General features: G+C 49.6%; 1 protein-coding gene across 2 annotated transcripts in view; it reads left to right on the forward strand.

Moving 5' to 3' along the window:
- LOC134019426 (vitamin D3 receptor A) overlaps nt 1-26,790 on the forward strand; it is a 37,794-nt gene extending 11,004 nt beyond the window's left edge. Inside the window, exons 2-10 of one of the 2 annotated variants that reach the window (XM_062460328.1) lie at nt 15,467-15,614; nt 17,276-17,406; nt 22,419-22,603; nt 22,927-23,026; nt 23,505-23,570; nt 23,607-23,727; nt 24,718-24,869; nt 25,057-25,173; nt 26,151-26,789. In XM_062460328.1, coding sequence (XP_062316312.1) covers nt 15,469-15,614; nt 17,276-17,406; nt 22,419-22,603; nt 22,927-23,026; nt 23,505-23,570; nt 23,607-23,727; nt 24,718-24,869; nt 25,057-25,173; nt 26,151-26,404 — 1,272 coding nt within the window. In that variant the 5' untranslated portion in view covers nt 15,467-15,468 and the 3' untranslated portion in view covers nt 26,405-26,789. Of the gene's footprint in view, nt 1-15,466; nt 15,615-17,275; nt 17,407-22,418; nt 22,604-22,926; nt 23,027-23,504; nt 23,728-24,717; nt 24,870-25,056; nt 25,174-26,150 lie in introns of both variants that reach the window. The other variant, XM_062460327.1, reaches the window with a different exon arrangement.
- Nucleotides 26,791-27,917: the final 1,127 nt, after the last annotated feature.

Consider the following 27,917-nt stretch of genomic DNA (forward strand, 5'->3'; position numbering starts at 1 on the left):
ACCATCCCCCTCTCCTCTCCCCCATCCCCCTCTCATCTCCTCTCCCCCCATCCCTCTCTCCTCTCCCGCCATCCCCCTCTCCTCTCCCCCCAGGCCCCTCACTTTAATAAGCTGATTAGGTAACAGCATGTTCTGTACCATGCCACCAGCCTGCAGGCAGTAAACAGGTGGACAGGCAGTAAACAGGTGGACAGGCAGTAAACATGCTGACAGTACATCTCACAGTTCAACGTGGTGTTCCGTAGATTGTCCGTTTACCAATCTGAGCGTTGTAAAATCACAGGCTATTGAAGAACAGACTGTGTCGCTATAATCTTCAGTCCAGTCCGTTTGCGAACGACTGTATTGTCACGATGCACTGTAATACACGCACTGATAAACATCCGGATGAACAATACACCTTCAGCTTGTGGTCTTCAAACTAAAACACTGCAGTTTGTTGGTGATTGACATACAAAATGGTTGTATGCAAACTAGGGCTGGGCGATAAATTGAATATTGGCGATAATATCGCAATAATTTTGACGACGATGTAAAATAAGAAAATATCGTGAATATCGATATATATATTTTTTTTTTGCTGGTCCTTGTTGCGTGTGTTTTAAGATCACCGTCTGGCTCCTCTGTGTTCACACACACAGACACACACAAACACACACACACACAAACTGAAAATTGCACACACCCAGGCACTCTCTTTTGCTCTCTTTTTGTCCTGTCACATAAGGACCTCTGCATGAATTGTTCCATGTGAGGTCCATTTTGTCAAGTTTCAAGTACCATGTTATGGCAACTGATTAAATTTGCACTACACATTTTGTACTTTGTAACAATAGCTATTATATCTATTTTTTATAATTGTTCCTAAAGGGGGCAATTTTAATTTTTTATTATTATTAATATTTAAATGCAAATGCAAACATATTGAGATATTTATCGAATATCTGTCCTTTTTTGACAATACCGAGATATATATTTTTTTTATATATCGCCCAGCCCTAATGCAAACATATGCAAATACCAGTTGGCCTGTTATAACTGGCTGTGGAAAATCAGTGTGTGTATGTGTGTGTGGTGTGTGTGTTTATGGAGGTTACATGTGTGCGTGCGTGTGTGTGTTTCTGGAGGTTACATGTGTGTGTGTGTTTCTGGAGGTTACATGTGTGTGTGTGTGTTTATGGAGGTTACGTGTGTGTGTGTGTTTCTGGAGGTTACATGTGTGCGTGCGTGTGTGTGTGTCTGGAGGTTACATGTGTGTGTGTGTGTTTCTAGAGGTTACATGTGTGCGTGTGTGTTTATGGAGGTTACATGTGTGTGTGTGTGTGTGTTTCTGGAGGTTATGTGTGTGTGTGTGTTTCTGGAGGTTACATGTGTGTGTGTGTTTCTGGAGGTTACATGTGTGTGTGTGTGTGTGTGTGTGTTTCTGGAGGTTACATGTGTGTGTGTGTTTCTGAAGGTTACATGTGTGTGTGTGTGTGTTTCTGGAGGTTACATGTGTGTGTGTGTGTGTGTGTGTTTCTGGAGGTTACATGTGTGTGTGTGTGTGTTTCTGGAGGTTACATGTGTGTGTGTGTGTGTGTGTGTGTTTCTGGAGGTTACATGTGTGTGTGTGTGTGTGTGTGTTTCTGGAGGTTACATGTGTGTGTGTGTGTGTGTTTCTGGAGGTTACATGTGTGTGTGTGTGTGTTTCTGGAGGTTACATGTGTGTGTGTGTGTGTGTGTTTCTGGAGGTTACATGTGTGTGTGTGTGTGTGTGTGTGTGTTTCTGGAGGTTACATGTGTGTGTGTGTGTGTGTTTCTGGAGGTTACATGTGTGTGTGTGTGTTTCTGGAGGTTACATGTGTGTGTGTGTGTGTTTCTGGAGGTTACATGTGTGTGTGTGTGTGTTTCTGGAGGTTACATGTGTGTGTGTGTGTGTGTTTCTGGAGGTTACATGTGTGTGTGTGTGTGTTTCTGGAGGTTACATGTGTGTGTGTGTGTGTTTCTGGAGGTTACATGTGTGTGTGTGTGTGTTTCTGGAGGTTACATGTGTGTGTGTGTGTGTTTCTGGAGGTTACATGTGTGTGTGTGTGTGTAGGTGGTTTGAGTTGGTGTCTTTTTCCCAGAGGCACCGTTGAGATACATTCTCATTGTTTACTAATCCTCCAGTCTGATTTATGAACCTTTCGGGCAAAGCTCGCTCTCTCCTACCCGGTCCCCGCTCCCCTGGCTATCTCTGTCCTGTGATATGTGGAGGTAGACGCTCCGCCCCGCCCCGCCCCCCCCCCCCCCCCCCTCCTACACAGGGCAGCAGTATCTGGGGTAGGGTTGCATACCTGTTGAGCTTAATGTGAGTTCTTGGCCCCCACAACACAGCCGCCCCTCATCCCCGCCTCCTTCCAGGAGAACAAGCCTCGTCAGGATCCCTTCTCCCCCAGAAAGCTCCTCAAAGTGTCCCATCAAAGCCCAACAAGCAGGCGCAATTTGAGATGGGTTGTGTTAGCCAAGTGGCCCTGCGCTAGGGAACGTTACGGCTGATGATTCAGGTTTGAAATGCCACCTCGGTTAAGCTACCTTCAGTGTTGTGCCGGAGTTTGTTGAAATGGAAAACAGACTTGGGATTGTCGTCTGGAAGGGACACCTCTACTCAATAGCCATGTGCAGGTTTAGTTTCTGGTCAATCCATTTTACACTGCAAACATAATGTTGTAGGTAACACTCTAATATATATGGGCAACAATATTATATTTTCATGTAGTTTGCAAGTACAGTGCTTACAATGTAGTGGAGTAGCATAGACAGCAAGTTATTTTAAGTTCTCAGCCTTTTTTGTACATTAAATTAACAGATTTAAGGAAAAGATGTAAACACATTAATGAACGTGTCTGTCTCTGCACAGCTTGAAATAACTAAACAAGCCTACAGACAATACACAGAGACACAAAGTAGTTTCAGTAAATTCATTATGAAAATGATTTTCAGTAAAATGCACAACTTGGCGTCCTCAATACTATGTCCTCCCACTGTCACCAAGCTTATCTCTTCGGGTCATTGTGACCCTTCAGTCATTGTGACCCTCCGTTGTGTTGCGACAATTTCACGAGAGAGAGGGAGAGAGAGAGAGACACAGAGAGCGAGACACACAGAGAGATAGATAGAGAGAGGGAGAGAGAGGGAGGGAGATGTTCCAAGATAATCACATATTCCAAAGGGTTGATCCTCTCCCCACTTAAGAAATTTGTCAGAGAAGGAACATGGTTACCTTAGATACATGTTCCTACCAGAACTTCCCCCCCCCCTCACACACACACACACACACACATACACAGACACACACACACACACATACACATACACACTGTACTCACTGAGACATGAGAGAGAGGAGGATTCACCACCTTCATCAACCTTTTATCAAAATGCTAGGTTCGGTCGTCATGACAGCCGGGAGCAGAGTGAGGAAGGTCTGAAAGCAGCATTCAGTAGGCCTTGTTACTGTGTGTGTGTGTGTGTGTGTGTGTGTGTGTGGCAGAGAACATGTAGAGTTTGACTGCACGCCCCCTGATAAGTGTGTGTGCGAGTTGGGTGTGTGTCTCCAACACACACACACACACACATGAATGTCCAGCTCCTCAGTGCAGTCCTCCGACTGCAGACTCAAGGCCAGATATCTGTGTGTGTGTCCAGATGTTTCCTTGTGTTCTGTCTGATGCCAACTGAAAAGGCTCCTCTCCTCTCTTTCCATCTATTATTATCATGCTTGAAGGACCTGTGTGCAAAATGAATCTGAGCATTCCTGTCTGGAATGACTAATCGTCGCATCCAATTGGTTTGTGAGTGTAGCAAGATTCTGGTACTACATATTGGTCGCTCCTATTGATCGAACCGTGTAACGACATTGGGATGTTCCAGGTAGGCTTTTTGATAACACGCCCGATCCTCTTGATGAGACATGAAACTGGGTGATTCGCTAACATCAGGGCGGGTCACTGCCTCGTTTGAACTGTCAACCCCCTCCAGGGAGGGCTAGGACGGCTGTCGACAAGCACCCTTCTGGTTCAGCCTCATAAAACCAGACAGGTTTCGCTATTGTTAGGTTAATGGTCCATAATTATTATTAATGAATGGAGATGAATCTAACAAGTTCCTTTGATGCGTGAACTGCTGAATGTGAGTGACTTCCTGTGGGCGGTGGGTTGGCTGGAGGAAGGTTGGTTTCAGCGAGTTCGTCAGTTTGTCTTGGCTCCTCGGCCGTTAGCTCGTTAGCATGGTGTGTTGGCAGAGCGCTAAAGCTCAGATTAAATATTTTGTCTTCTTTTTTTTCCCCTCCACTCTGCCTCAAGTTAAGTTGATGAAATGTCCGAGCCTGACATGTTTGTGTGAGTGTGTGTGTTAGGTGTGAGAGACACACACCCCAGCTCTTCAGTGTTTCACACTCCTTGCAAGGTAGCAAGATCTCAGTGTGTGTGTGTGAGTGTGTGTGTGTGTGTGTGTGGGTAGACATTTTGATACGTTTCTCTTTATAATTCTTGATGAGCCTATATCCACGGTAACTGAATCTGGACATTCCTATCTGGAATCCTTCAGTCGTAGCCTCTGTTCAGTATTATGTGTTTCGGTATCCTGCTAGTTCAGTGATCGGTTGCTTCCTTTAGCTGAACCGTGTCACTGCATTGGGATATCACAGCACTTTTTTTTATCTTTCTTTATACATTTTATTTTACTACTATGTTTATTGTCTGCATCAACTTCACAGGAACAAATTCCTGGTATGTGAAAACGTACTTGGCAATAAACCAGTTTATGATTCTGATATGCAGTTGCTCACATTATAACCATCTGCAAGTAGTGAGGTGATTGTGGTGATTTAAAAAAAAGCGTCACCTAAATGAATGAAATGTAATATAATGAAAGGTCTTTCTTGTCAGTTCCTGGGATCTTCCATCATTTAAATTGCAGACCAACCAGACTTTAGTGCTGAACTAGTTTTTAAGCTTTGGAGTTGCGGTCAGGCAGTTGACATACAGTGTTGAATCTTCCGCCTGGAGTCAAATAGTTCTAAAAGCACGTCTAAATGCCTGACATTGTCTAAGGCTGACGCCAGCTAGCTTGCTACCGGACTACAACATTCCAATGTCGTACTTGTTTACGATGCAATGGGGAGTCAGGTGGCTGAGTGGTTAGGGAATCGGGCTAGTAATCAGAAGGTTGCCGGTTCGATTCCTGGCCATGCAGAATGACGTTGTGTCCTTGGGCAAGGCACTTAGCCCTATTTGCCTCAGGGGAATGTCCCTGTAATTACTGTAAGCCGCTCTGGATAAGAGCGTCTGCTAAATGACTAAATGGAAATGTAATGTAATGCTCCTCTCCACTCCTCGGTTTAGCCAATCACTGTGACCCGTTCCACAAAAACACGGAAGGCTCCAAGTGAGTCACGCTGCATCGACATGTGTGGTCGTTGTGTTATGGTTTTTTGCTACCCATCAGAACGAAAGAAATGGCACAACACCGGCACTTTGAAGACGTCAACACCGTGTTGACGTTGTGTAACTACACTGGAGATTAGAGGGAATCGCTCTGAACGTAATGATATCGGAGACCTTTGATACCTAGTAGCAGGACGTTACTTTGACGCTAATGTTATGCTGTTGCTTTGCTGCCTACGACTGTTTAACCCCGGTGAACTTCAAGCCTTGAAAATTCTGCTGTCCTTTCGGATACAGCCGTGTTACGTAATCAGCAACCACTACCTAACATGCTGCCTTAGTGGCCTTAAAGATCCTGTAAAGCAAAATCCATGTTTTGCTTCTAAGTACATTATATATATGTGTGAAATGAGTTCCTGAAAGCATGTGCAAAGCGCTAAAACTTTGTCGCACTGAAATGTGGAGTTAGACCGAAGAACAGTTTCTCTTCCGTTTTCAGATCAGGTTTTAATGGGCGGAGCCAGAAAATGACCTATCTACGTCATTTTGACCCATCTACGTCAGATCACTGAATGGCTCCTCCTGCTGTACTGTTATTGTAGCCTACATCAGCTAGCTTCAGGATGTCTCCCTCCACCCTCAACTGCATCTTCCCTGATGCAATAACTTCAGCTGTGCTGCAACGCTACTTAAGTTCCCTATTGATAAGGAAAGGAAAAATAGGTGGATAGATTTTGTAAATAGCCACGCTCATGGAAAGCTTCGGATAAACTCCAACAGCCGCCTCTGCAGTGACCATTTCATGGCGGACAGTTTTAACATGGACCAGAGACAGACGGGGTTCACCAACACACGGCTTCTCTTGCAGCGCAGAGCTGTACCCAGCATCGCCCCTCCGGCCGTTCATCCTCCGGTCGCACCTGGACCATCCACTGCTAACCGCAAACCGCAAACCGCTAACTTGATATTAGGCTACTCTGTGTAGAATGATGGTATTTTGGTGAAATGGTAGCTAATGTGCTAGAAGTAGTTGGAGAGCTCACTGTCTGCTGTCTCTGGTGTCCATTTTTACTCCTGTGTTACAGCTCAGGGGAACAAGCTTAATTTATATGCATCTGTATGTTTCACTCATTGAACAAATACATTCTAATTCTATACTGTTTTGTTCGGCTTGACGTAGTGTCCATTATCTGGGTCGTAGGTACTTAAGAGAGGCGGCGCCTTCCAGCGAGGAGGCAGAGCTTCAGCTCTTTAAGGCGACACGCCCCCTCCAGTCTCAAGCAGAGAAGACTGCTGATTTTCTCACGATTTCAAAGCCTAATTTGACATACTTGTCTGTGTTTTTTTTTTTCATTCTAATTTGGATGGGTAGTTAATAACACATTCTTCTGTGGTGTGGTGAACTTAAAACTCGTTTTCAATTCCACTTTACAGGATCTTTAATCAAATCAGAGAATCGGAATTCAAGTTGCTTGTTCAAACGTTTGACAAAATGTATGCTGAGGGCAGGTTTATCACAAGAGAATCACAAAGGTTATTTTATTTGGTTACTAGGTAAAGAGACAATAAGCCTATTGAGTAGGGTTTACAATGGTAGTCTGCCCAGGCCAGAAACCCCTGGTTCTGATCTGTGGATCCTGATGTAAAACAAGCCTCTATATACTTCACTGCTGCAGGTCTTCTATCATGGTTTTCAAAGCCACAGGCTCCTGCCCCACCACTGCTCTCAGTAATAGGATTTCCACTGAAATCACTAGGTGTTGAAAGAAAGACACGGTTCTCTCTGCTTCATCTTCTGCAGGAAGAGGAAGATTCCCATTCTTCTCAGACTCTCACTCTCCCCTCACTCTCCCCTCTCTCTCACTCTCCTTTCTCCTTTCTCTCCTCTCTCTCTCCCCCTCCTCCTTACTTTCCCCTCTCTCTCCATCATCCCCTCTCTCCTCTCACTCTCTCCCCTCTACTCTCCCTCCCCACCTCTCTCCCAGCGATGTCCATGCTGTATTTCTGGAGTTTGCCCTGGTGACCCCAGGACTAAGTTAAACATTAACCTGTTAACCTCTCTGGCTCAGAGAGAGAGAGAGAGGGAACAACAACATCATCATAGAAGCAAGTGAGAGAACAAACTCGAGAGAGTTAGATAACCAGCGGAGGAGAAAGGTAAAGAGGAAGACGCAGCGAAAGAGGGGAGGTGAACAAGAGTTGAGAGGAGGATTAAGGGAACCGAAAAGACAAAAATACAGAGAGCAGGTTCGAAACAGAAAAAGGAGGGACTTTCCTTCTGGGCTGAAGGTCGGAGTTTGTGTGCCGGAGCCTCCAGAGTTGGGGCAACATGCCCACTCTACTCTCGTTATCCCGTTACAGCGCTTAAACAGTTAATGCTGTCCGATTAGCTTATCAGTGCTGCCTGATGTGAAAGGGCCGTAATGCATTGGGACACACAAATCTTTGGTTGTGATTGTGTGCTGGTGATTTATGGATGGGAAGGGGAAGGGTCACAGACAAAAACTCACACAGACACTCACACAGACACACACACACAGTCACTCACACAGACACACACACACACAGACTTGGTTGACTGGCTAGCTGGTTGGCTGACTGGCTGGCTGGTTGGTTTGGCTCACTGGCTGGTTAGTTGGCTATGACGTGTTGGCTGACTGGTGGGTTGGTTGACTGTATGTCTCCCTTGCTGGCTGCTCTTGGATGACCTGCTGACTGGCAGTGTGTTTGTCTGATGGGGTCACCATGCTATTGATGTATGTGTTGGTTCCATACTCCAATTCAGGAATTGACAGAATCCCATTGATCTGGTAAGGGTAGGGGGAATGGGGACTCGAAGAAGCTGGTCATGTCCACGTTGCCGTGGTGATCTGGAGGCTTTAGGAACGTGATGTCACTAGCAGACGGTTATTATAGCCCTGATTAGCTCAGAGGAAGCTAATCAGATGCCTGACCCAGTCCCAAAGCCTGTCTGGCAACAGAAACAAAAACAAACTGGGATATTTGAATGTTGAATTTGTATCTAAACACTCGTTAGTCCGGACACAGCAGAGGAAGCTAACTCTGAATAACCCTGAGAAGATGGCATTCAAAAATTATGCAGGATATCAATTTTTTTGGTCTCATCCATAAAACAAATAAAAAATTTGATTCCATAGCGGTCCAATCACGCGTTGTAAAATGATACTTATGAAAACAGACTGTGTCATCTGGTCGGTCCACGGCCCAGCCCCCCAGCCAGTCTGCCAATCACGACGTCCGTAGGAACGCCTCTCTGCCAATCACGACGTCCGTAGGAACGCCTCTCTGCAAATCACGACGTCCGTAGGAACGCCTCTCCTGCGTGGGAAGAGACCTGCAGACCTTCACACAACCTCCTGGAACATCTCCAGGGAGTCAGGGAGTCAGGTGGCTGAGCGGTGAGGGAGTCGGGCTACTAATCCGAAGGTTGCCAGTTTGATTCCCGGTCATGCCAACTGACGTTGTGTCCTTGGGCAAGGCACTTCACCCTACTTGCCTCGGGGGAATGTCCCTGTACTTAATGAGCGAAGCAGGTTCAGGCAAGGCACTCGGGCAGCGCGCGTCATACACCACCATCACCGTGCCCTCAGGACATAGGCGTAGCTCGATAGGCGGCGCTATAAAGCCGCTCCATGCACGCACACGCATTGTCGAACCTGCCGTCTGCGTTGCTGCCCTTGCTTTGCGGTCCGTGGTTTGATCGTCTGTCTGGTCTTTGCGTTGTCTCCCTTTCGTCATGTCCTCCTCGGATCTGGACGATGCGGGTGGTTCTGGGGATCTGTTGGAGGAGTCTCCTTCGGAGGATGTCTGCGCGGATGGCGAGGACTCGGGGATCCGAGTCAGGTGTAGTTCGCGTTTGGCAGGGAAAACATCTAACATGAAGAACTGGCCGGTGTACAAGATCCTGGACGCCCTGTACGCCAAGGGAATAACACCACCCCTTGGATGCAGCCACGAGGATCTGTTCGTGTTCTTCCTGGAACATGGCTCGGCTGCTCCATCCGCACCCCTGGGTGCTCCCCCGGGAAAAGCGTCGGCATTTTCGCGCATTCCTTCCGCGCATTCCTTCCGAATCGGGGCGGCCACCTCGGCCTCTGCGAAGGTGCCCATGTCAACGCTGAAACTGATGGGCCGTTGGTCGTCATCGGCTTACGAGCGCTACGTGCGCCCCAACGCATCGGACGTTGTGGATGCTCAGAAGCTGATGAGCGCATGAACGGACACCCATGTGTAGACTGCGTGAGCCATGTCTGTACAGCAGTTTCGCAAGAAATAAAACAAGTAATAACCAGTCAGTGGTCCAACGTAGACGCTCAAGCTGAGCGGGTCTGAGAACTAAGCGACCAACGCGGTCTGCACGTATCCGGTGGTTGGGTGGCTTCGTACATTGCTAATGCTAGAATGTCTCTTCGGATCTCTGTGCAGCAGTGGTGATCCGCAGACGTGCTCTGATGCGCTAGTGGCCATCAGAATCCACGTTGCTTGCATGGAGATATCCGTTGAGATGCCCTGGTCTCCCAGGGAACGGCGGATGCGCCGCCGACACATTTTTCTCACATCCTTACGTAACACCCATATTTGGTGCACGAACACAGGCGCCTTTGCGTACATCCTGGGGTCGCCGACGGGCGCTAGAGGACGGGTCTCTAGAGGACGGGTCTCTAGAGGACGGGTCTCTAGAGGACGGGTCTCTAGAGGTAGCATAAATCTGCCCCGTGCAGGATGAGAAGGCTACCGGACCGTTAGTACTAGAATGTCTCGTGGGAACTCTGCCGCCAGAGCGAATGCAAGCTGCACGCTCTATTGTAAGCGGGGAGTACCTCAGGAGATTTTTTTTTTGTCATTTAGCAGACACTCTTATCCAGAGCGACTTACAGTAAGTACAGGGACATTCCCCCCGAGGCAAGTAGGGTGAAATGCCTTGCCCAAGGACACAACATCATTTGGTTGGCATAGCCGGGAATCGACCTTCTGATTACTAGCCCGATTCCCTCACCACTCAGCCATCTGACTCCCCAGATGAGATGCCCGGACACCGGCCGGGATCAGCATGTGGAGGCGTGGCGCCTGTGTGCTGTCACATTTATTTTGTGTTCCTTCCCACTAGATAACGTATCCCCGTTCCGGCATGGTGCTGCCTTCCCGTACATCCATCTTCGCGTCGGATGAGAAGGATACCGGAGTGATGGGCGGCGCGGGGGGCGGTTGCGGGCGCACGTCGCGTTGAGCGCTGGGTCTTGACGGGACGTGCGCGTGGGCCAGCTCCGCGGACCGCACATCGGATGGTATGCGACGTTAAGGATACGCACACATAGCCGTAGTCACTGTAATGGTAGCATGACCGGGCATCCAGTATTTTATCACCAGTAAATGGTGGGATGTCATGCGGTCTCAAGAGGAGCGACGCTCCGCTCTACACATAGTATAGACTGGCGGAGTGTCGGTGTTTGGGGATTTAACTTGTTGCTCCCTGCCTCATGTCTTGCTATGCAGTGAAGACGGGGAGCGCATCCCCATGTACATCCATTCCGCCAATGTAAAACCATTTGTCATGTGTAAGAATAAATGGTGAAATCAATCACGTGAGTGTCTTGACTGAACTGTAAGTCGCTCTGGATAAGAGCGTCTGCTAAATGACTACATGTAAATGTAATGTTTAGGAAACTCAGCTCAGGCTGTGGAGGGATCTTGTTAGTGAAGTCACGCTCCCAGGAACAGTGGCGTCACAACGGCACATGAACGGGAATCCCGGTTTCTGGTTCTGATCCAGAGGATGCTGATGGTGTTAAATCCATAGGATGGTCTAATGTATATAGGATGGTCTAATGTATATAGGATATGTATATTTTTCAACCAAGTTTGCATCATTGATGAGTACTTGATGAGGACTTTACTATACTCTACTGTACCCTATTGTACTCTGCTTTAATGAATCAGTTTTAGGCTTCTCTATTATACTCCTTTCACTGTGTTTTTTTAATAGTCTGCCTGTCTGTCTCTCTGTCTCTCTCTCCCTCGCTCCTATGGATACTCTGGTGATGGTCATGGGATGTGGTTGCCTTGGGTTTCTCCCAGACTTGCTTGTTTACAGAAACTTGTTTCTTATTTGTATACATTCAGAGCTGCGATCTGGCTCCTGATCAGAGGAGAGCAAAGTAAACTGAGGTTTAATTATTTCATTACTGTATCAATATTATCGATTTTGTTGTTCCCTGGAGTGGACCTGTTGATGTCAACATTGCTGTTATGTGAGATTAGAGAAACTTAGATATAAGCCTGCAGATTCTCTCCTCTTCCACCTCTCCTTCTCCTCTTCCACCTCTCCTTCTCCTCTTCCACCTCTCCTCCTCTTCCACCTCTCCTTCTCCTCTTCCACCTCTCCTTCTCCTCTTCCACCTCTCCTCCTCTTCCACCTCTCCTTCTCCTCTTCCGCCTCTCCTTCTCCTCTTCCACCTCTCCTTCTCCTCTTCCACCTCTCCTCCTCCTCTTCCACCTCTCCTTCTCCTCTTCCACCTCTCCTTCTTCTTTTCCTCTCCTTCTCCTCTTCCACCTCTCCTTCTCCTCTTCCACCTCTCCTCCTCCTCTTCCACCTCTTTTTCTCCTCTTCCACCTCTCCTCTTCCTCTCCTTCTCCTCTTCCACCTCTCCTTCTCCTCTTCCACCTCTTTTTCTCCTCTTCCACCTCTCCTCTTCCTCTCCTTCTCCTCTTCCACCTCTCCTTCTCCTCTTCTTTCATTCCTGCGAAGGCCTCAGTGAGGGTGTAGGGACCCCATGTAACATTCAAGACAGCTCTCTCTTTTTTCCCTCTTTTTTTGACTCCCTTTCTGTATTTCCCCTCCCTCTACCTCCCCCTCTCTCCTCCCCATTCTCCTCCCTCTCTCCTCCCTCTTCCTTTCTTTCCCCCTTCTCCCCCTCTCTCACTGTCTCTCTCCTCCCCATTCTCCCCCTCTCTCACTGTCTCTCTCCTCCCCATTCTCCCCCTCTCTCACTGTCTCTCTCCTCCCCATTCTCCCCCTCTCTCACTGTCTCTCTCCTCCCCATTCTCCCCCTCTCTCACTCTCTCTCTCCTCCCTCTTCCTTTCTTTCCCCCTTCTCCCCCTCCCTCTCTCTGTCTCTCTCCCCCCCTCTCCATCTCTCTCTGCGGCAGGCTGCCAAATCCTCGTCAGCCTGTTCATTTCCATCCAGTGCAGAAAAACAAGGTCTAGAGTTCAGTTCTGCTGTGTGTGTAGCTGAGATCTGGGGCATGGGAGAGGAGATCTACCCTCCACCCTCCCTCCTTCTTTCCCCCCTTCCCTCCATCCCTCCCCTCCATGTATGTGTGAACCTGCGTGTTGGTGTAAACGAGTATGTGAGTGTGTGCCCACCTGTTTTCTATTGCAGCTCAGCTTCATCCTCGATCATTAAGTTCTCACACAGCCAGACAAACGTGCACAATTATGTGTCACTGTAGAGTGTGTGTGTGTGTGTGTACCATAACTAGGTCTGTATGTGTGTGTGTTCTCTAGGCATGCTTTGCACTGACCGGCCAATCAGAGCGGTGCATTTAGGGACTGCCTCAGCCAATGAGGAGGTTGCATCTGTACAGTTTTAAAAAGAGAAGCAGTTGGGTCTCACATTGTGATTTAATATTCTCACACACACACGCACACACAATATACACACACACACACACATTGTGTATGTACACATTGGGCGCCCCACCCTAGTGCCTTCTGGGTCATCGGCTCCATGTTCTGATGTCCGCTCAACTAACATCAACACCTCCTCCATTTTTTATTGGACTGTACTGTTAGACCCTGTCTCTACTCTACTGTGTTAGACTCTACTCTACTTTACTGTGTTAGACTCTACTTTACTGTGTTAGACTCTACTTTACTGGACTCTACTGTAGGATACTCTACTGTACCATACAGTACTGTCTGTACCAAGTTCTATTATCACATACATTCTCTCTCTCTCACACACACACACACGAGACATAGTGTAAGAGGTGATGGACATAGCAACCCTGCGGTTCCCATGGTGACCCGGGGATGTGCAGGTGCATGTAAGTGTGACACGTGTTGACTCAGTGTGTGTTTGTGCAGCTGTGTGTTGGTGTGTGCAGGCCAAAGGCGTGACCCCTGACCCCCCCCCCCCCCCCCATTCCCCCGCTGTGCTGGGACACACAGTACCAGGACACTTCCATCTGTACACACACACACCCTGACCCCAGCCTTTCGCCATCACTGTTGATCTGTGTTTCTGTACAGCACGGTGTGTTTCTGTGCAGCACGGTGTGTTTCTGTGCAGCACGGTGTGTTTCTGTACAGCACGGTGTGTTTCTGTGCAGCACGGTGTGTTTCTGTGCAGCACGGTGTGTTTCTGTACAGCACGGTGTGTTTCTGTACAGCACGGTGTGTTTCTGTGCAGCACGGTGTGTTTCTGTTCAGCACGGTGTGTTTCTGTGCAGCACGGTGTGTTTCTGTACAGCACGGTGTGTTTCTGTACAGCACGGTGTGTTTCTGTGCAGCACGGTGTGTTTCTGTACAGCACGGTGTGTTTCTGTACAGCACGGTGTGTTTCTGTACAGCACGGTGTGTTTCTGTGCAGCACGGTGTGTTTCTGTACAGCACGGTGTGTTTCTGTGCAGCACGGTGTGTTTCTGAGAGAAAGAGGGGGAGAGAAGGAGAGGGAGAAGGAGGGGGAGAGAAGGAGAGAGGGAGAGGGAGAGAAGGAGAGGGAGAAAGAGGGGGAGAGAAGGAGAGAGAGGGAGGGAGAGAGAAGGAGAGGGAGAAAGAGGGGGAGAGAAGGAGAGGGAGAAAGAGGGGGAGAGAAGGAGAGGGAGAACGAGGGGGAGAGAAGGAGAGGGAGGAAGAGGGGGAGAGAAGGAGAGAGGAAGAGAATGAAAGGGGGAGAGAGAGAGGGAGGTGGAGAGTGAAACAGAGTGGAAGAGGGTGTGAAAGCGTTGTGGTGAGATGGAGAGAGAGACAGAATCTGAGATAACAGGCTTGAAGGAGATGTGCTGAATCTGAGAACTGGAAGAGAGGGAGGGTGTGAGGGAGAGAAGGAGAGGGAGAGAAGGATAGAGGGGAGGGTGTGAGGGAGAAAGGGAGGGAGAGAGAGGACCAGGTCCAGCCTTCATCAACACTAGAAAAACAACTTGTTTGTTCAAGCTGAGAGTGAGAGCAGAGAGGAGAGAACAGCTGGAATCTAACCCTCCTGGAGTCTCGCTCTGGACAGCTGCTGGGGGGGTTAATCACCTGTTAACCAAACCTGGCAACCCGACCCCTCTCTCTCACTCTCTCAATGAATAAAGATTCACAGAGATTGAGCTCATTTCAATATGGATCATGGTGTGAACCATCAACATGTCTTCCTCTCTCGCCCATACACACACACACACGAGCTAATGAACGAGCTAAGTGTTCATTTTCTTCGTAGAACAACAACATTGCTCCAGTCTTGTGTTTTACTCTTGCCATCATTATCTCTGTCTTCCTTATTATCTTTCTCTCTCCCTCGTTTTCTCTCACTTTCTCATTTTCTTTTTTATATTTATTTCTGGATCTCTCTGACCTTCTTCCTCTCTCCTTTTCTCGCTTTCCAATTGATCTCCCCCATCTCTCTCCACATCTCCCCCCATCTCTCTCCACATCTCCCCCCATCTCTCTCCACATCTCCCCCCATCTCTCTCCACATCTCCCCCCATCTCTCCCTCCGTGCTGGTGTGTTAGATGGTTCAGGTCAGGCAGAGCTGATGGTCTGTGGTGTTCTGTATTGCTTCTATGATGTTTATTTAATTACCAGAGGCAGATGCTGTGTGTGTGTGTCACTGCGTGTGTGTTTGTGTGCAAGTGCGTGTCCTTGCACGTGTGTGTGTGTGTGTGATACAAAACCAGTTCTAGTCTAATGCTGGGTTCTCCGTATCTCATGCATTTAGGATCATGTCCCTGACACAGGTCTCTAAAACCAGCCGACACACACCTCCACCTCCCTCACACACACACCCCACACACACGCTGTGTCCTGGCTAACTTCTCCCTGCCGCCCTCTCCCCAGTGATGGAGACCATGACTGTGAGTGCCTCGGCCTCAGGGCTGGACGAGATCGACCGCAACGCTCCCAGGATCTGCGGCGTGTGTGGAGACAAGGCCACCGGGTTCCACTTCAACGCCATGACCTGCGAGGGCTGCAAGGGGTTCTTCAGGTCAGACCCCGGGCTCATGGACGTCTATCTGTCCTCCTGCCTGTCTCTGCTCTCTCTCTCTCCCTGTCTCTCCATCTGCCTCTCTCATTCTGTCTACCTGTCTCTCCATCTGCCTCTCTCGTTCTGTCTCCCTGTCTCTCCATCTGCCTCTCTCGTTCGGTCTCCCTGTCTCTCCATCTGCCTCTCTCGTTCTGTCTCCCTGTCTCTCCATCTGCCTCTCTCGTTCTGTCTCCCTGTCTCTCCATCTGCCTCTCTCGTTCTGTCTCCCTGTCATGGAGAGATTGAGACACCCTGGACACAGGGATGTATCTCTTGTCTTTGTCTCTCTGTGTCTCTCTGGACACATGGATATATCTCCTGTCTTTGTCTGTCTGTCTCTCTCACACACAACCTCTCGATATGGCTTTCTGCTGTTGTCTCTCCATTTCCCTGCCTTGCTCTTCTCCCTCTCTCCTCGTTCTCTTCACGCTCCCCTTTGATGCTGTTCTCATTAACCTGATCTTAGCTGCCCCCCCTTCACCTGTCAGCTGCCAATCAAACACCATCTTCCTGGGCGCGCTGCTAGCCTTCTGCTGTGTGTGTGTGTGTGTGTGTGTGTGTGTGGTCAGTGAAGGGGATCCTAGTGTAGTAGTGTAGAGTACTTTGTGTGTGTGCATTTTATGGTGAATTATGTGTGCATGTTTAAATGTGGTTTTGTGTGTATATATTTTTCTGGTGAAGTGTTTGTGTGTGTGTGCGTGCGTCTGTGTGTGTGCGTGTGTGTGTGTGTGTGTGTGTGTGTGTGTGTGTGGTGGGTCCAGGCTGTAAATGGGATTCTCTATTCCATGTTGAGCCGTTTCAAAGAGCTTGCTTCGTGACGGCTCATAAACATTTTCACTGAGAAGGCTAGTGTGGCTTTATAAGATGTGTGTGTGTATGTATCTGATGTGTGTGTGTTTGTGTGGGTGTGTGTGTGTGTGTGTGTTGTTTACCTACTTACTCTAGCTAGCCCTACAACCAACTAACTTGTTACAAATTGCAAATACATTTTTGTTGGTGCAGTTGATGTAGTTGGTGAAGTTTGCATAGTTGATGTTGGTGTAGATGAAATGTGTGTTGTTGTAGTTGATGAAGAGTGTGTAGTTGATGATGATGATGTGTGTGTGTGTAGCTGATGTGTGTGTGTGTGTGTGTGTGTGTGTGTGTGTGTGTGTGTGTGTGTGTGTATCTGATGTGTGTGTGTATCTGATGTGTGTGTGTATCTGATGTGTGTGTGGGTGTATCTGATGTGTGTGTGTATCTGATGTGTGTGTGTATCTGATGTGTGTGTGTGTGTGTATCTGATGTGTGTGTGTGTGTATCTGATGTGTGTGTGTATCTGATGTGTGTGTGTATCTGATGTGTGTGTGTGTGTGTGTGTATCTGATGTATGTGTGTGTGTATCTGATGTATCTGATGTATGTGTGTGTGTATCTGATGTATCTGATGTGTGTGTGTGTGTGTGTATCTGATGTATGTGTGTGTGTATCTGATGTGTGTGTGTGTGTGTATCTGATGTGTGTGTGTGTGTGTATCTGATGTGTGTGTGTGTGTGTATCTGATGTGTGTGTGTGTGTGTATCTGATGTATGTGTGTGTGTATCTGATGTATCTGATGTGTGTGTGTGTGTGTGTGTGCTCTAGGCGGAGCATGAAGAGAAAGGCCAGCTTCACCTGTCCCTTCAACAGTAGCTGCACCGTCACCAAGGACAACCGCCGCCACTGCCAGGCCTGCCGTCTGAAGCGCTGCGTGGACATCGGCATGATGAAGGAGTGTGAGTACACACATCTACATTAAGTCAGGTAGCAGACGCTCTTATCCAGAGCGACATACAGGGTGAAGTTCCTTGCCCAAGGACACAACGTCATTTGGCACGGCCATGAATCGAACCAACAACCTTCTGATTAATAGCTCGACTCCCTAACCGCTCAGCCATCTGACTCCTCATCTGACACACACACACACAACCAGGAGTCCCCACAAGGATAGTTGAACAAGACCCCAAACACACATTCAGACACACTTTCACACACACACACACACACACACACACACACACACGTGCTTAGACACTCACACATTGACATTCACACGCACACACACATTAAATAACACTTTCACAAACATGTTTAAACACACACACAGGTGCCGGGAAGTGCTTCATAAACAAGCGTCTCAGTTGGATGAAAGGATGTCCTCAGCTCATCCAGGCCAGGTGGGCCAGAGAAGCAGCGAGCTGCTCTGGCCCACCTGGCCTGGTGTGGATGAGCATCATGCATCATTCCACAGACGGACACAAACCACAGCACACTGACACACAAACCACATCACACTGACACACAAACCACATCACACTGACACACAAACCACATCGCACTGACACACAAACCACATCGCACTGACACACAAACCACATCGCACTGACACACAAACCACATCGCACTGACACACAAACCACATCGCACTGACACACAAACCACATCGCACTGACACACAAACCACATCGCACTGACACACAAACCACATCACACTGACACACAAACCACATCGCACTGACACACAAACCACATCGCACTGACACACAAACCACATCGCACTGACACACAAACCACATCGCACTGACACACAAACCACATCGCACTGACACACAAACCACATCGCACTGACACACAAACCACATCGCACTGACACACAAACCACATCGCACTGACACACAAACCACATCGCACTGACACACAAACCACATCGCACTGACACACAAACCACATCGCACTGACACACAAACCACATCGCACTGACACACAAACCACATCACACTGACACACAAACCACATCGCACTGACACACAAACCACATCGCACTGACACACAAACCACATCGCACTGACACACAAACCACATCGCACTGACACACAAACCACATCACACTGACACACAAACCACATCACACTGACACACAAACCACATCACACTGACACACAAACCACATCACACTGACACACAAACCACATCACACTGACACACAAACCACATCGCACTGACACACAAACCACATCACACTGACACACAAACCACATCACACTGACACACAAACCACATCGCACTGACACACAAACCACATCACACTGACACACAAACCACATCGCACTGACACACAAACCACATCGCACTGACACACAAACCACATCGCACTGACACACAAACCACATCGCACTGACACACAAACCACATCACACTGACACACAAACCACATCACACTGACACACAAACCACATCACACTGACACACAAACCACATCACACTGACACACAAACCACAGCACACTGACACACAAACCACATCACACTGACACACAAACCACATCACGCTGACAATCAGATCGCATGTTGTTTTGTGCAGCCGTTTTTTTACATTTAAATTTTTTTCTTCTTTCAAGTCAGATCACTAGGCCCACTTATCAGTAGCTATAACATAGCACCATCCTGAACCTGTTACTGAGGTAGTCAGAGGGCTGGAGAGTTGTGTACAGGGGGGTTTGCAAGGTGCTGATCTGTACCGTGTTAAAACAACACAGCATGGGAGTAGAGGATATAAGGAACAGGGAGGAGGAGGAGAGGATAGAAGAAACAGGGAGGAGAGGATATAAGGAACAGGGAGGAGAGGATATAAGGAACAGGGAGGAGTAGAGGATATAAGGAACAGGGAGGAGGAGATAGAAGAAACAGGGAGAAGGAGAGGATAGAAGAAACAGGGAGGAGAGGATAGAAGAAACAGGGAGGAGGAGAGGATAGAAGAAACAGGGAGGAGGAGAAGATAGAAGAAACAGGGAGGAGGAGAGGATAGAAGAAACAGGGAGGAGGAGGAGAGGATAGAAGAAACAGGGAGGAGGAGGAGAAGATAGAAGAAACGGGGAGGAGGAGAGGATAGAAGAAACAGGGAGGAGGAGAGGATAGAAGAAACAGGGAGGAGGAGAGGATAGAAGAAACAGGGAGGAGGAGGAGGAGAGGATAGAAGAAACAGGGAGGAGGAGGAGAAGATAGAAGAAACAGGGAGGAGGAGGAGAGGATAGAAGAAACAGGGAGGAGGAGGAGGAGAGGATAGAAGAAACAGGGAGGAGGAGGAGAAGATAGAAGAAACAGGGAGGAGGAGGAGAGGATAGAAGAAACAGGGAGGAGGAGGAGAGGATAGAAGAAACAGGGAGGAGGAGAGGATAGAAGGAACAGAGGAAAGAGGAGGGCAAGTGGAATAGATTTGGACTTTCCTCGGTCAGGGATCTTGCTGTGTATTTGAGGATCTGTATCCTGGCTTCTGTCCCTGACTAGATACTGTTGATCTGGACAACACTGCGTCTGATTGGTCGGTTCTGGGCTTCGCCCAATCCCGCGGCTGGATCCCACCCACGTAGTGTTGATTCTTCCTTTTCAAAGGCCCGCCGCTCTCAGCCACCCTGTCCACAGTTGCTAGTGTGGCAGTCAACCCTACCCTTCTGTCTCTCCCTCCCTCCCTCCATCCCTCTCTCTCTGCCTTTCTCTCCTTTCATCCCTCCCTCCCTCTCCTTCCCTCACTCTAGTATAGCTCCCTCTTCCTCCATCCCTTTCTCTCCCCCTTAATCTCTCCCTCCCTTCATCTCTATCTCTATAGCTCCCTCTCCCTCACTCATCTCAGGCCAAGTGGATGAGGGTGTAAACAAATTACACCGGATCCTTCCTGTGCAACAAGGAGGGCAGGCCCGGAGCCAGGTCTCTCCTAGCCGTGTCTTATCATCCTGGCATCACCGTCGCTGTGTTTGGATATGTGAGAGGAAATAGCGATCAACAACAATGTCCTCATCCTGGTACTTAACTGTGTCTTAAGTGGAAGAAACGCCACATATCATCCAATCAGCACTTTAGAACAGAAGTAAGGGGGGTCTAGAGCAGCTAGTTACCACAAGAATGGTGTTTACGCACAAAGTGTCAAGAGCGTGTAGCGAATTTGCTTTCGTGTTCCTGGTAAACGTCTCTATTTCCCGTTTTTCCTGTCTCTCCACTTCAAAGTCCGACTGCGTTTTGCCAGATGACCAATCTGCTCATGCGAAATAGATGTGGACAAACTTTCGATAAACAAGAATGTTGTTTTAGTTTTTCTCGCGAATCCTTCCTAACCGCCCGCTCGCCCCTCGCTTGGCTCTGGTGCTGCTCGCTGCTTCTCTCGCCGTCTTGGCAGCGCAGCTCTGCCATGTTGGCACCACCAGCGCTAGCAGAGCAGGAGGGTGAGAGGATGGTAGCGGCCAGATTGTGTAGCGCCAGACTAGGAAAGAGCCGCGATGCTGATGCTATTATGGCTAATGAGTCTCTCAGTGGTGTTGTGGTTGATCGCAGCCAAGTTTGGCCAGCTCGTTAGCGGGCTTGCTGTGGCGCTGGTAACATGGCATTCTTACACAAGCTTGTTAGCATGCTAGCTGTTTGGTGTTGGTATGGCATTGTTACACTAGCATTCATTTAGTCTCAGTCTATTTTGCCACACTGTGACTAATAGTCCATATCACATTTGAGTTGATTTGTTCAGATTGTTTTCTAGTTTCTGTCGAGAGACTTCGATATCTGGGCATATTAGTCCACTCAATATCATTTAGGCCCATCTCATCGTATAAAAACACTGTTGCTGTCTTGTATTACACTGTATACAATTACCCTCGCTAACCTTACTCGTGTTCAATTCAATTCACTGCATTAATCCCAGAGGAAATTCAAGCGTTCTGGTTACACCATGTATGGAATTACAGAACAATAGACAAAACAGGTAAAATATACACAAAAGCAACAATAATTCTAATCAGAAGTATCACAACAAAAGAAGGAATTTAATCTGTTGTTACTTTCTATCCAGCACGCTTCTGCAGTCTAATACAATATGCAGGGACACATGCCGTTCTGTCTTCATGCACCTTTGCAGCTGTGAGGCCAGTGCTGTCTTTCTCTGTCATATGCCCCAGCAACTCAAACCACGTGGTCTCTCACACACACACACACACACACACACCTACATATACACACTCACACACACCTATATATGCATTACACACACACACACCTACATATACACTATACACACTCACACACACACCTATATATGCATTACACACACACCTACATATACACACTCACACACACACCTATATATGCATTATATAAACACTCAAACACACACAGGCAAAGGCCCACACACACACACACGTGTATATAAATACACACACAGATGTACACACACACTTTCCCTCAGCATAAATAAACCAGTAGGCTCCGTGTAGCATGTGAAGCGAGCTGAACCTTTGCTCCGTCGCCAGCCAGTCATGACAACGGCAGCTCTCCTCCCATGACCCCAGAAACAGGAAGTAACCACGTTGCTGGTGAAGGAATGAACAACAGGAAGAAAACATTGACAGGATTCTCTCGTGTCAGTCCTTTGTTTGGTGTTGCGTGTGTGTGGGGGCGTGGTTACTGAGGTCAGGTGAAGACTACAGGCAGTGGAAGCACAGTTCCAGTGATAGTATGTTTACAGTATTTTACTGTCTTGGTAAAAAACGGCCCACACACACTGGGAGGTGTCAAGATGCTGAATTTTCTCCTCTCTCCTCTCTCTCCTCCTCTCTCTCCTCCTCTCCCCCACTTCTCTTCCCATCCTTCTTCTTTCCCCCCCACTCCCAATCTCTCCTGCTCCTCTCCCAATCCCCCCTCCCCTCCCCCCCACGCTCCTCCCTCCACACCATCCTCCTGCTCCTCTCCTGCTCTCCATCTCTCCCTCCCAGTCATCCTGACAGACGAGGAGGTGCAGAGGAAGAAGGACATGATCCAGAAGAGGAAGGAGGAGGAGGCGGCGAGGGAGGCCCAGCGCCCCCGTCTGAGTGAGGAGCAGAGTCGGGTCATCTCCTCCCTGGTGGAGGCCCACCACAAGACCTACGATGACTCTTATTCCGACTTCAACCGCTTCAGGGTAACACACACGCGCTAAGATACACACACACATCCTCACATACACTCTGGTCTCACACACTCATGGTCAAACACACTCCCATGGTCTCACACACTCATGGTCAAACACACTCCCATGGTCTCACACACTCATGGTCAAACACACTCCCATGGTCTCACACACTCATGGTCAAACACACTCCCATGGTCTCACACACTCATGGTCAAACACACTCCCATGGTCTCACACACTCATGGTCAAACACACTCCCATGGTGTCACACACACATGGCTACGTGCTTGTGTGGTTAAAGTATTAAAGTGTGTGTGTGTGTGTGTGTGCAGCCCCCGGTGAGGGAGGGTCCAGTGACCCGCAGTGCCAGCCGTGCTGCTTCTCTCCACTCTCTGTCTGACGCCTCCTCTGACTCCTTCAACCACTCTCCAGGTAACACACACACACTCCAGGTAACACACACACACACTCCAGGTAACACACACACTCTCCAGATAACACACACACACTCTCCAGGTAACACACACTCACACACACTCTCCAGGTAACTCACACTCACACAAACTAGCTCTCCAGGTAACACACACACACACCTACTCTCCATGTAACACACACACCATATTAGATTCCTCGACCAAGACATGAAACACTAGTTTTCGTCAGACAGAAACACAAAAATGTTTCATATCTGATTGGAAACCAAATCTCTTTTTCTCCATCTCTCTACCCCTCCTCTCTCTCCCTCCTTCTTTCATCCCTCTCTCCCTCTTTATCATCCCCACCTCCTCAATCTATGTCTCCCCCTCTCTCTCCTCTCACTCTGAATATCTTTCTCCCTCCTCTCTCCCTCCCTTCTAAATGTCATCTCACATTCTCATCACCACTCCCCCCCGTCCCCCCCTCCCTGCAGAGTCAGTGGACACTAAGCTGATGAACTTCAGCAGTCTGCTGATGATGTACCAGGACAGCGCTGGAGGCAGCGCTGGAGGCAGCCCTGACTCCAGCGCTGGAGGCAGCCCTGACTCCAGCGAGGAGCGCAACTCCAAGCTGTCCATGCTGCCTCACCTGGCTGACCTGGTCAGCTACAGCATTCAGAAGGTCATCGGCTTCGCCAAGATGATCCCCGGGTTCAGGTACACACACACACACACACACACACACAGGTCCGTTGCAGGCAGGTATCTTATGGATGTGTTAGGGGTGTGTTAGTGTGGTATCATCCTGAGTACCTCTCAGTGGAGACAGAGAGGGAGCCTGGCAGGAATACACTGGTCCCTGTGTGTGTGTGTGTGTGTGTGTGTGTGTGTGTGTGTGTGTGTGTGTGTGTGTGTGTGTGTGTGTGTGTGTGTGCGTGCGTGCGTGCGTTATTGGAGTCAGGGTACAGCACATGCTGTACGGGGCAGCGTAACTTTGTTGTCCTGGTTACCATAGAACCCAGTGTTCACACTGTTGTTCTCTCCTGCCTGGAACATTCTAGAACACTGAGGCCCCTCTGAACGCAGGGGGACTGTGAGTGTGTGTGTGTGTGAGTGTGTGTGTGTGTGTGTGAGTGTGTGTGGTAACCAGGGCGCTCCCTCAGGCTTTGACCTCGTATGACTGAAGAAAGGAGCACCACCAGGGACAGAGAGGAAGGGGATTTATCAAGCAAAAACACAATTTAAAAAACAAAAACACTCCCCAGTGGAGGGAAAGATCCACAGTCAGGATCTGTCTCACCAGGGGCTCTCTGGGCCTGATGGAAGAGGGGAACAGGGTGCCACCCTGGACGCTCTCCCTCCTGCTTCCTCGTTAGCCGGCCGGGGAGCGGGAATCTTCCCCTGGATCACCTGACCCCGTCCTGGATCACCTGACCCCGTCCTGGATCACCTGACCCCGTGCTCCAGGGTTGCCACACGTGTGTGTCTGTGTGCGTTACAGTGTTTGTGTGTGTGTGTGCGTTACAGTGTTTGTGTGTGTGTGTGTGCGTTACAGTGTTTGTATGTGTGTGTGCGTTACGGTGTTTGTGTGTGTTTGTAAGATAATATAACCCATAGATACGAAAATGCTAATGAACTATTATTTTGTGTGTGTATGTCTCTCTGTGTGTGTGTGTGTGTGTGTGTGTGTGTGTGTGTGTGCTGCAGAGACCTGACTGCGGATGACCAGATAGCTCTGCTGAAGTCGAGCGCCATTGAGATCATCATGCTGCGATCCAACCAGTCCTTCAGCCTGGATGACATGTCCTGGAGCTGTGGAGGCCCCGACTTCAAGTACTGCATCACCGACGTCACCAAGGGTCAGCACACACACACACGCAGAGACACACACACACACAGATAGACACTTGGTGACAGAAAAGCACACACATACTTACCTGCACCCACACCACTTTTCTCTGTCTCTCATAAATAAACTCTGACTGTGCTTGTGTGTGTGCGTATGTCTGTGTGTGTGTATACTTCTGTGTGTCTGTGTGTGTGTAGCGGGTCACACTCTGGACCTGCTGGAGCCGCTGGTAAAGTTCCAGGTGGGGCTGAAGAAGCTGAACCTCCACGAGGAGGAACATGTGCTGCTGATGGCCATCTGCCTTCTGTCCCCAGGTACAGGAGGGGGGGGGGAGAGAGGGGGAGAGGGGGGAGGGGGAGGGAGGGAGGGAGGGGGAGGGGAGGGGGGGTGAGAGAGAGGGAGAGGGAGGGAGAGAGAGGGAGAGAGGGAGGGGTGAGAGAGAGGGAGAGGGAGGGTGGGGTGAGAGAGAGGGAGGGGGGAGGGGGAGGGAGGGAGGGGGAGGGGAGGGGGGGTGAGAGAGAGGGAGAGGGAGGGGGGAGAGAGACAGAGGGAGGGGGGAGGGGGAGGGAGGGAGGGGGAGGGGGGTGAGAGAGAGGGAGAGGGAGGGGGGAGAGAGACAGAGGGAGGGGGGAGGGGGAGGGAGGGCGGGGGAGGGGAGGGGGGGTGAGAGAGAGGGAGAGGGAGGGGGGAGAGAGACAGGGGGAGGGGGAGGGAGGGAGGGGGAGGGGAGGGGGGGTGAGAGAGAGGGAGAGGGAGGGGGGAGAGAGACAGAGGGAGGGGGGAGGGGGAGGGAGGGAGGGGGAGGGGAGGGGGGGTGAGAGAGAGGGAGAGGGAGGGAGAGGGAGGGTGGGGTGAGGGAGAGGGAGGGAGGGAGAGAGAGAGGGGGTGAGAGAGAGGGAGAGGGAGGGAGAGGGAGGGTGGGGTGAGGGAGAGGGAGAGGGAGGGAGGGAGAGAGAGAGGGAGGGGTGAGAGAGAGGGGGAGGGAGGGGGGGTGAGAGAGAGGGAGGGAGGGAGGGGGGGGGGAGAGAGACAGAGGGAGGGGGGAGGGGGAGGGAGGGAGGGGGAGGGGATGGGGGGTGAGAGAGGGGGAGAGGGAGGGAGAGAGGGAGGGGTGAGAGAGAGGGAGAGGGAGGGTGGGGTGAGAGAGAGGGGGAGGGAGGGGGGGTGAGAGAGAGGGAGGGAGGGAGAGAGAGAGGGAGGGGTGAGAGAGAGGGAGGGAGGTAGAGAGGGAGAGGGTGTTTGGGTGAATGTCTGTATGTGTGTATTTTCAAATACACTCCCCTCTCCCTAGATCGTCCGGGGGTCCAGGACCATGTGAAGATCGAGCAGCTTCAGAACCAGCTGTCTGAGGTCCTCCAGGCCTACATCCGGGTCAACCACCCCGGCGGCCATCTGCTCTACGCCAAGATGATCCAGAAGCTGGCCGACCTGCGCAGCCTGAACGAGGAGCACTCCAAGCAGTACCGCTCGCTGTCCTTCAAGCCGGAGCACAGCATGCAGCTTACCCCCCTGGTCCTGGAGGTGTTCGGCAGTGAGGTGTCCTAGTACCCCCCTCCCCCAGGGGCCTCTAAACATACCCCCCCTCCCACAGGGCCCCCTTAATACACCCCCCTCTACACCTTCCCTCCAGGGCCCCCAAACAAGCCCCCTACACCCCCTACATATACTCACCATGGCCCCTTTAACAAGCAACCCTCACCTCTAACCCATTTACAGCCCTTACTCACTCCCTAAATGTACCTCCCAACACCCGCTCCCAGGGCTCCTTAATCAAGCCCTCTGACCCCCCCCCCCCTCACCCTCCAGTCTTTCCCAGCCCCCCAGGGGCCCCCAGCGTCCCCCATCCCTCCTCCAGGTCTACCACCTCCGACCAGATAGAGGCAGGAGGAGAGGCTGGTAGAAGAGGAGTGAAGGAGGAGAGGAAGGAGGAAGCAGGGGGGGGGTGAAACATTTTGTAGAAGTAGGGGGCGGGGCTTAGAGTAGTGTTTCAGCTGGGTGGGTGGGGCTTAGAGTAGTGTTTCAGCTGGGTGGGTGGGGGGCTTAGAGTAGTAGGGTGGGGTTGGGGTAATGGGGTAGGGCTAAGGTGGTGGTTGGGGTTGCCAGGGTGGGTGGGGGGTTGCCAGGGCCAGGGGGGTTGTGGGTAGGGAGAAAGAGGAGGGGGCCCTTTGGTTGATTGAAATTCCCCGTTCATCTGAAAAAAGGGAATTTCAAAAATAATAATATTTTTAAGTATATATATATATATATATATATATATATATATTAATAATACACTTAAGCTAGTATCTATATTTAAGAGAGAGAGAAAGGAAAAACAAACAAGTGTGATTCTTTTTCAGCGTTTGTTTACTACGGGATGAGTAAAACCTCTGTTGTGATGAGTGTGTTTGTGTTGGCTTTGGGTGTGTAAATGATACAGATGGACACACACACACGCGTGCACACACACACACGCGTGCACACACACGCGTGCACACACACACGCGTGCACACACACACACGCGTGCACACACACACACACACAGGAGAGAATGGAGCACCTGCTGTTGTTGATGTTTGTAAATGAGGAAGGTTGATCAGGAGAGAGCCCTGCAGGGTACCAGTGCGGCGCCGCTTAGAGACGAATCTAACACACACACACACACACCAGACACACGCACACGACACAAACACACACACCAGACACACACACATACCTAACACACACACACGACACAAACACATACCTGACACACACACACGACACAAACACACATACACAAACACAGCCCACAGTGTTGACGGGTGTCGACGACTAGTCAGCTGGTTTAGACGCTAGTCAGCTGGTTTAGACGCTAGTTAGCTAGGTGGCATATTATCATCCTCTTTAAATAACATTAGTTAGATTTAATTCTACAGAAATGCTACCAGTTAGGATTATATCAGACTTCTATGCTGGTATAAAAAGGATTTGACATTCGTGTAAGGTGTTTTTTGAAGGGCACAACCAAAGTAGATCCCTTGAGATGCAAACATACATTTGTAGGTCAGGTTAGAATGGAGGGTTTGGGTGCCAGGT

The sequence above is a fragment of the Osmerus eperlanus genome, chromosome 4 (assembly GCF_963692335.1).
Source record: "Osmerus eperlanus chromosome 4, fOsmEpe2.1, whole genome shotgun sequence".
Taxonomy (NCBI): domain Eukaryota; kingdom Metazoa; phylum Chordata; class Actinopteri; order Osmeriformes; family Osmeridae; genus Osmerus; species Osmerus eperlanus.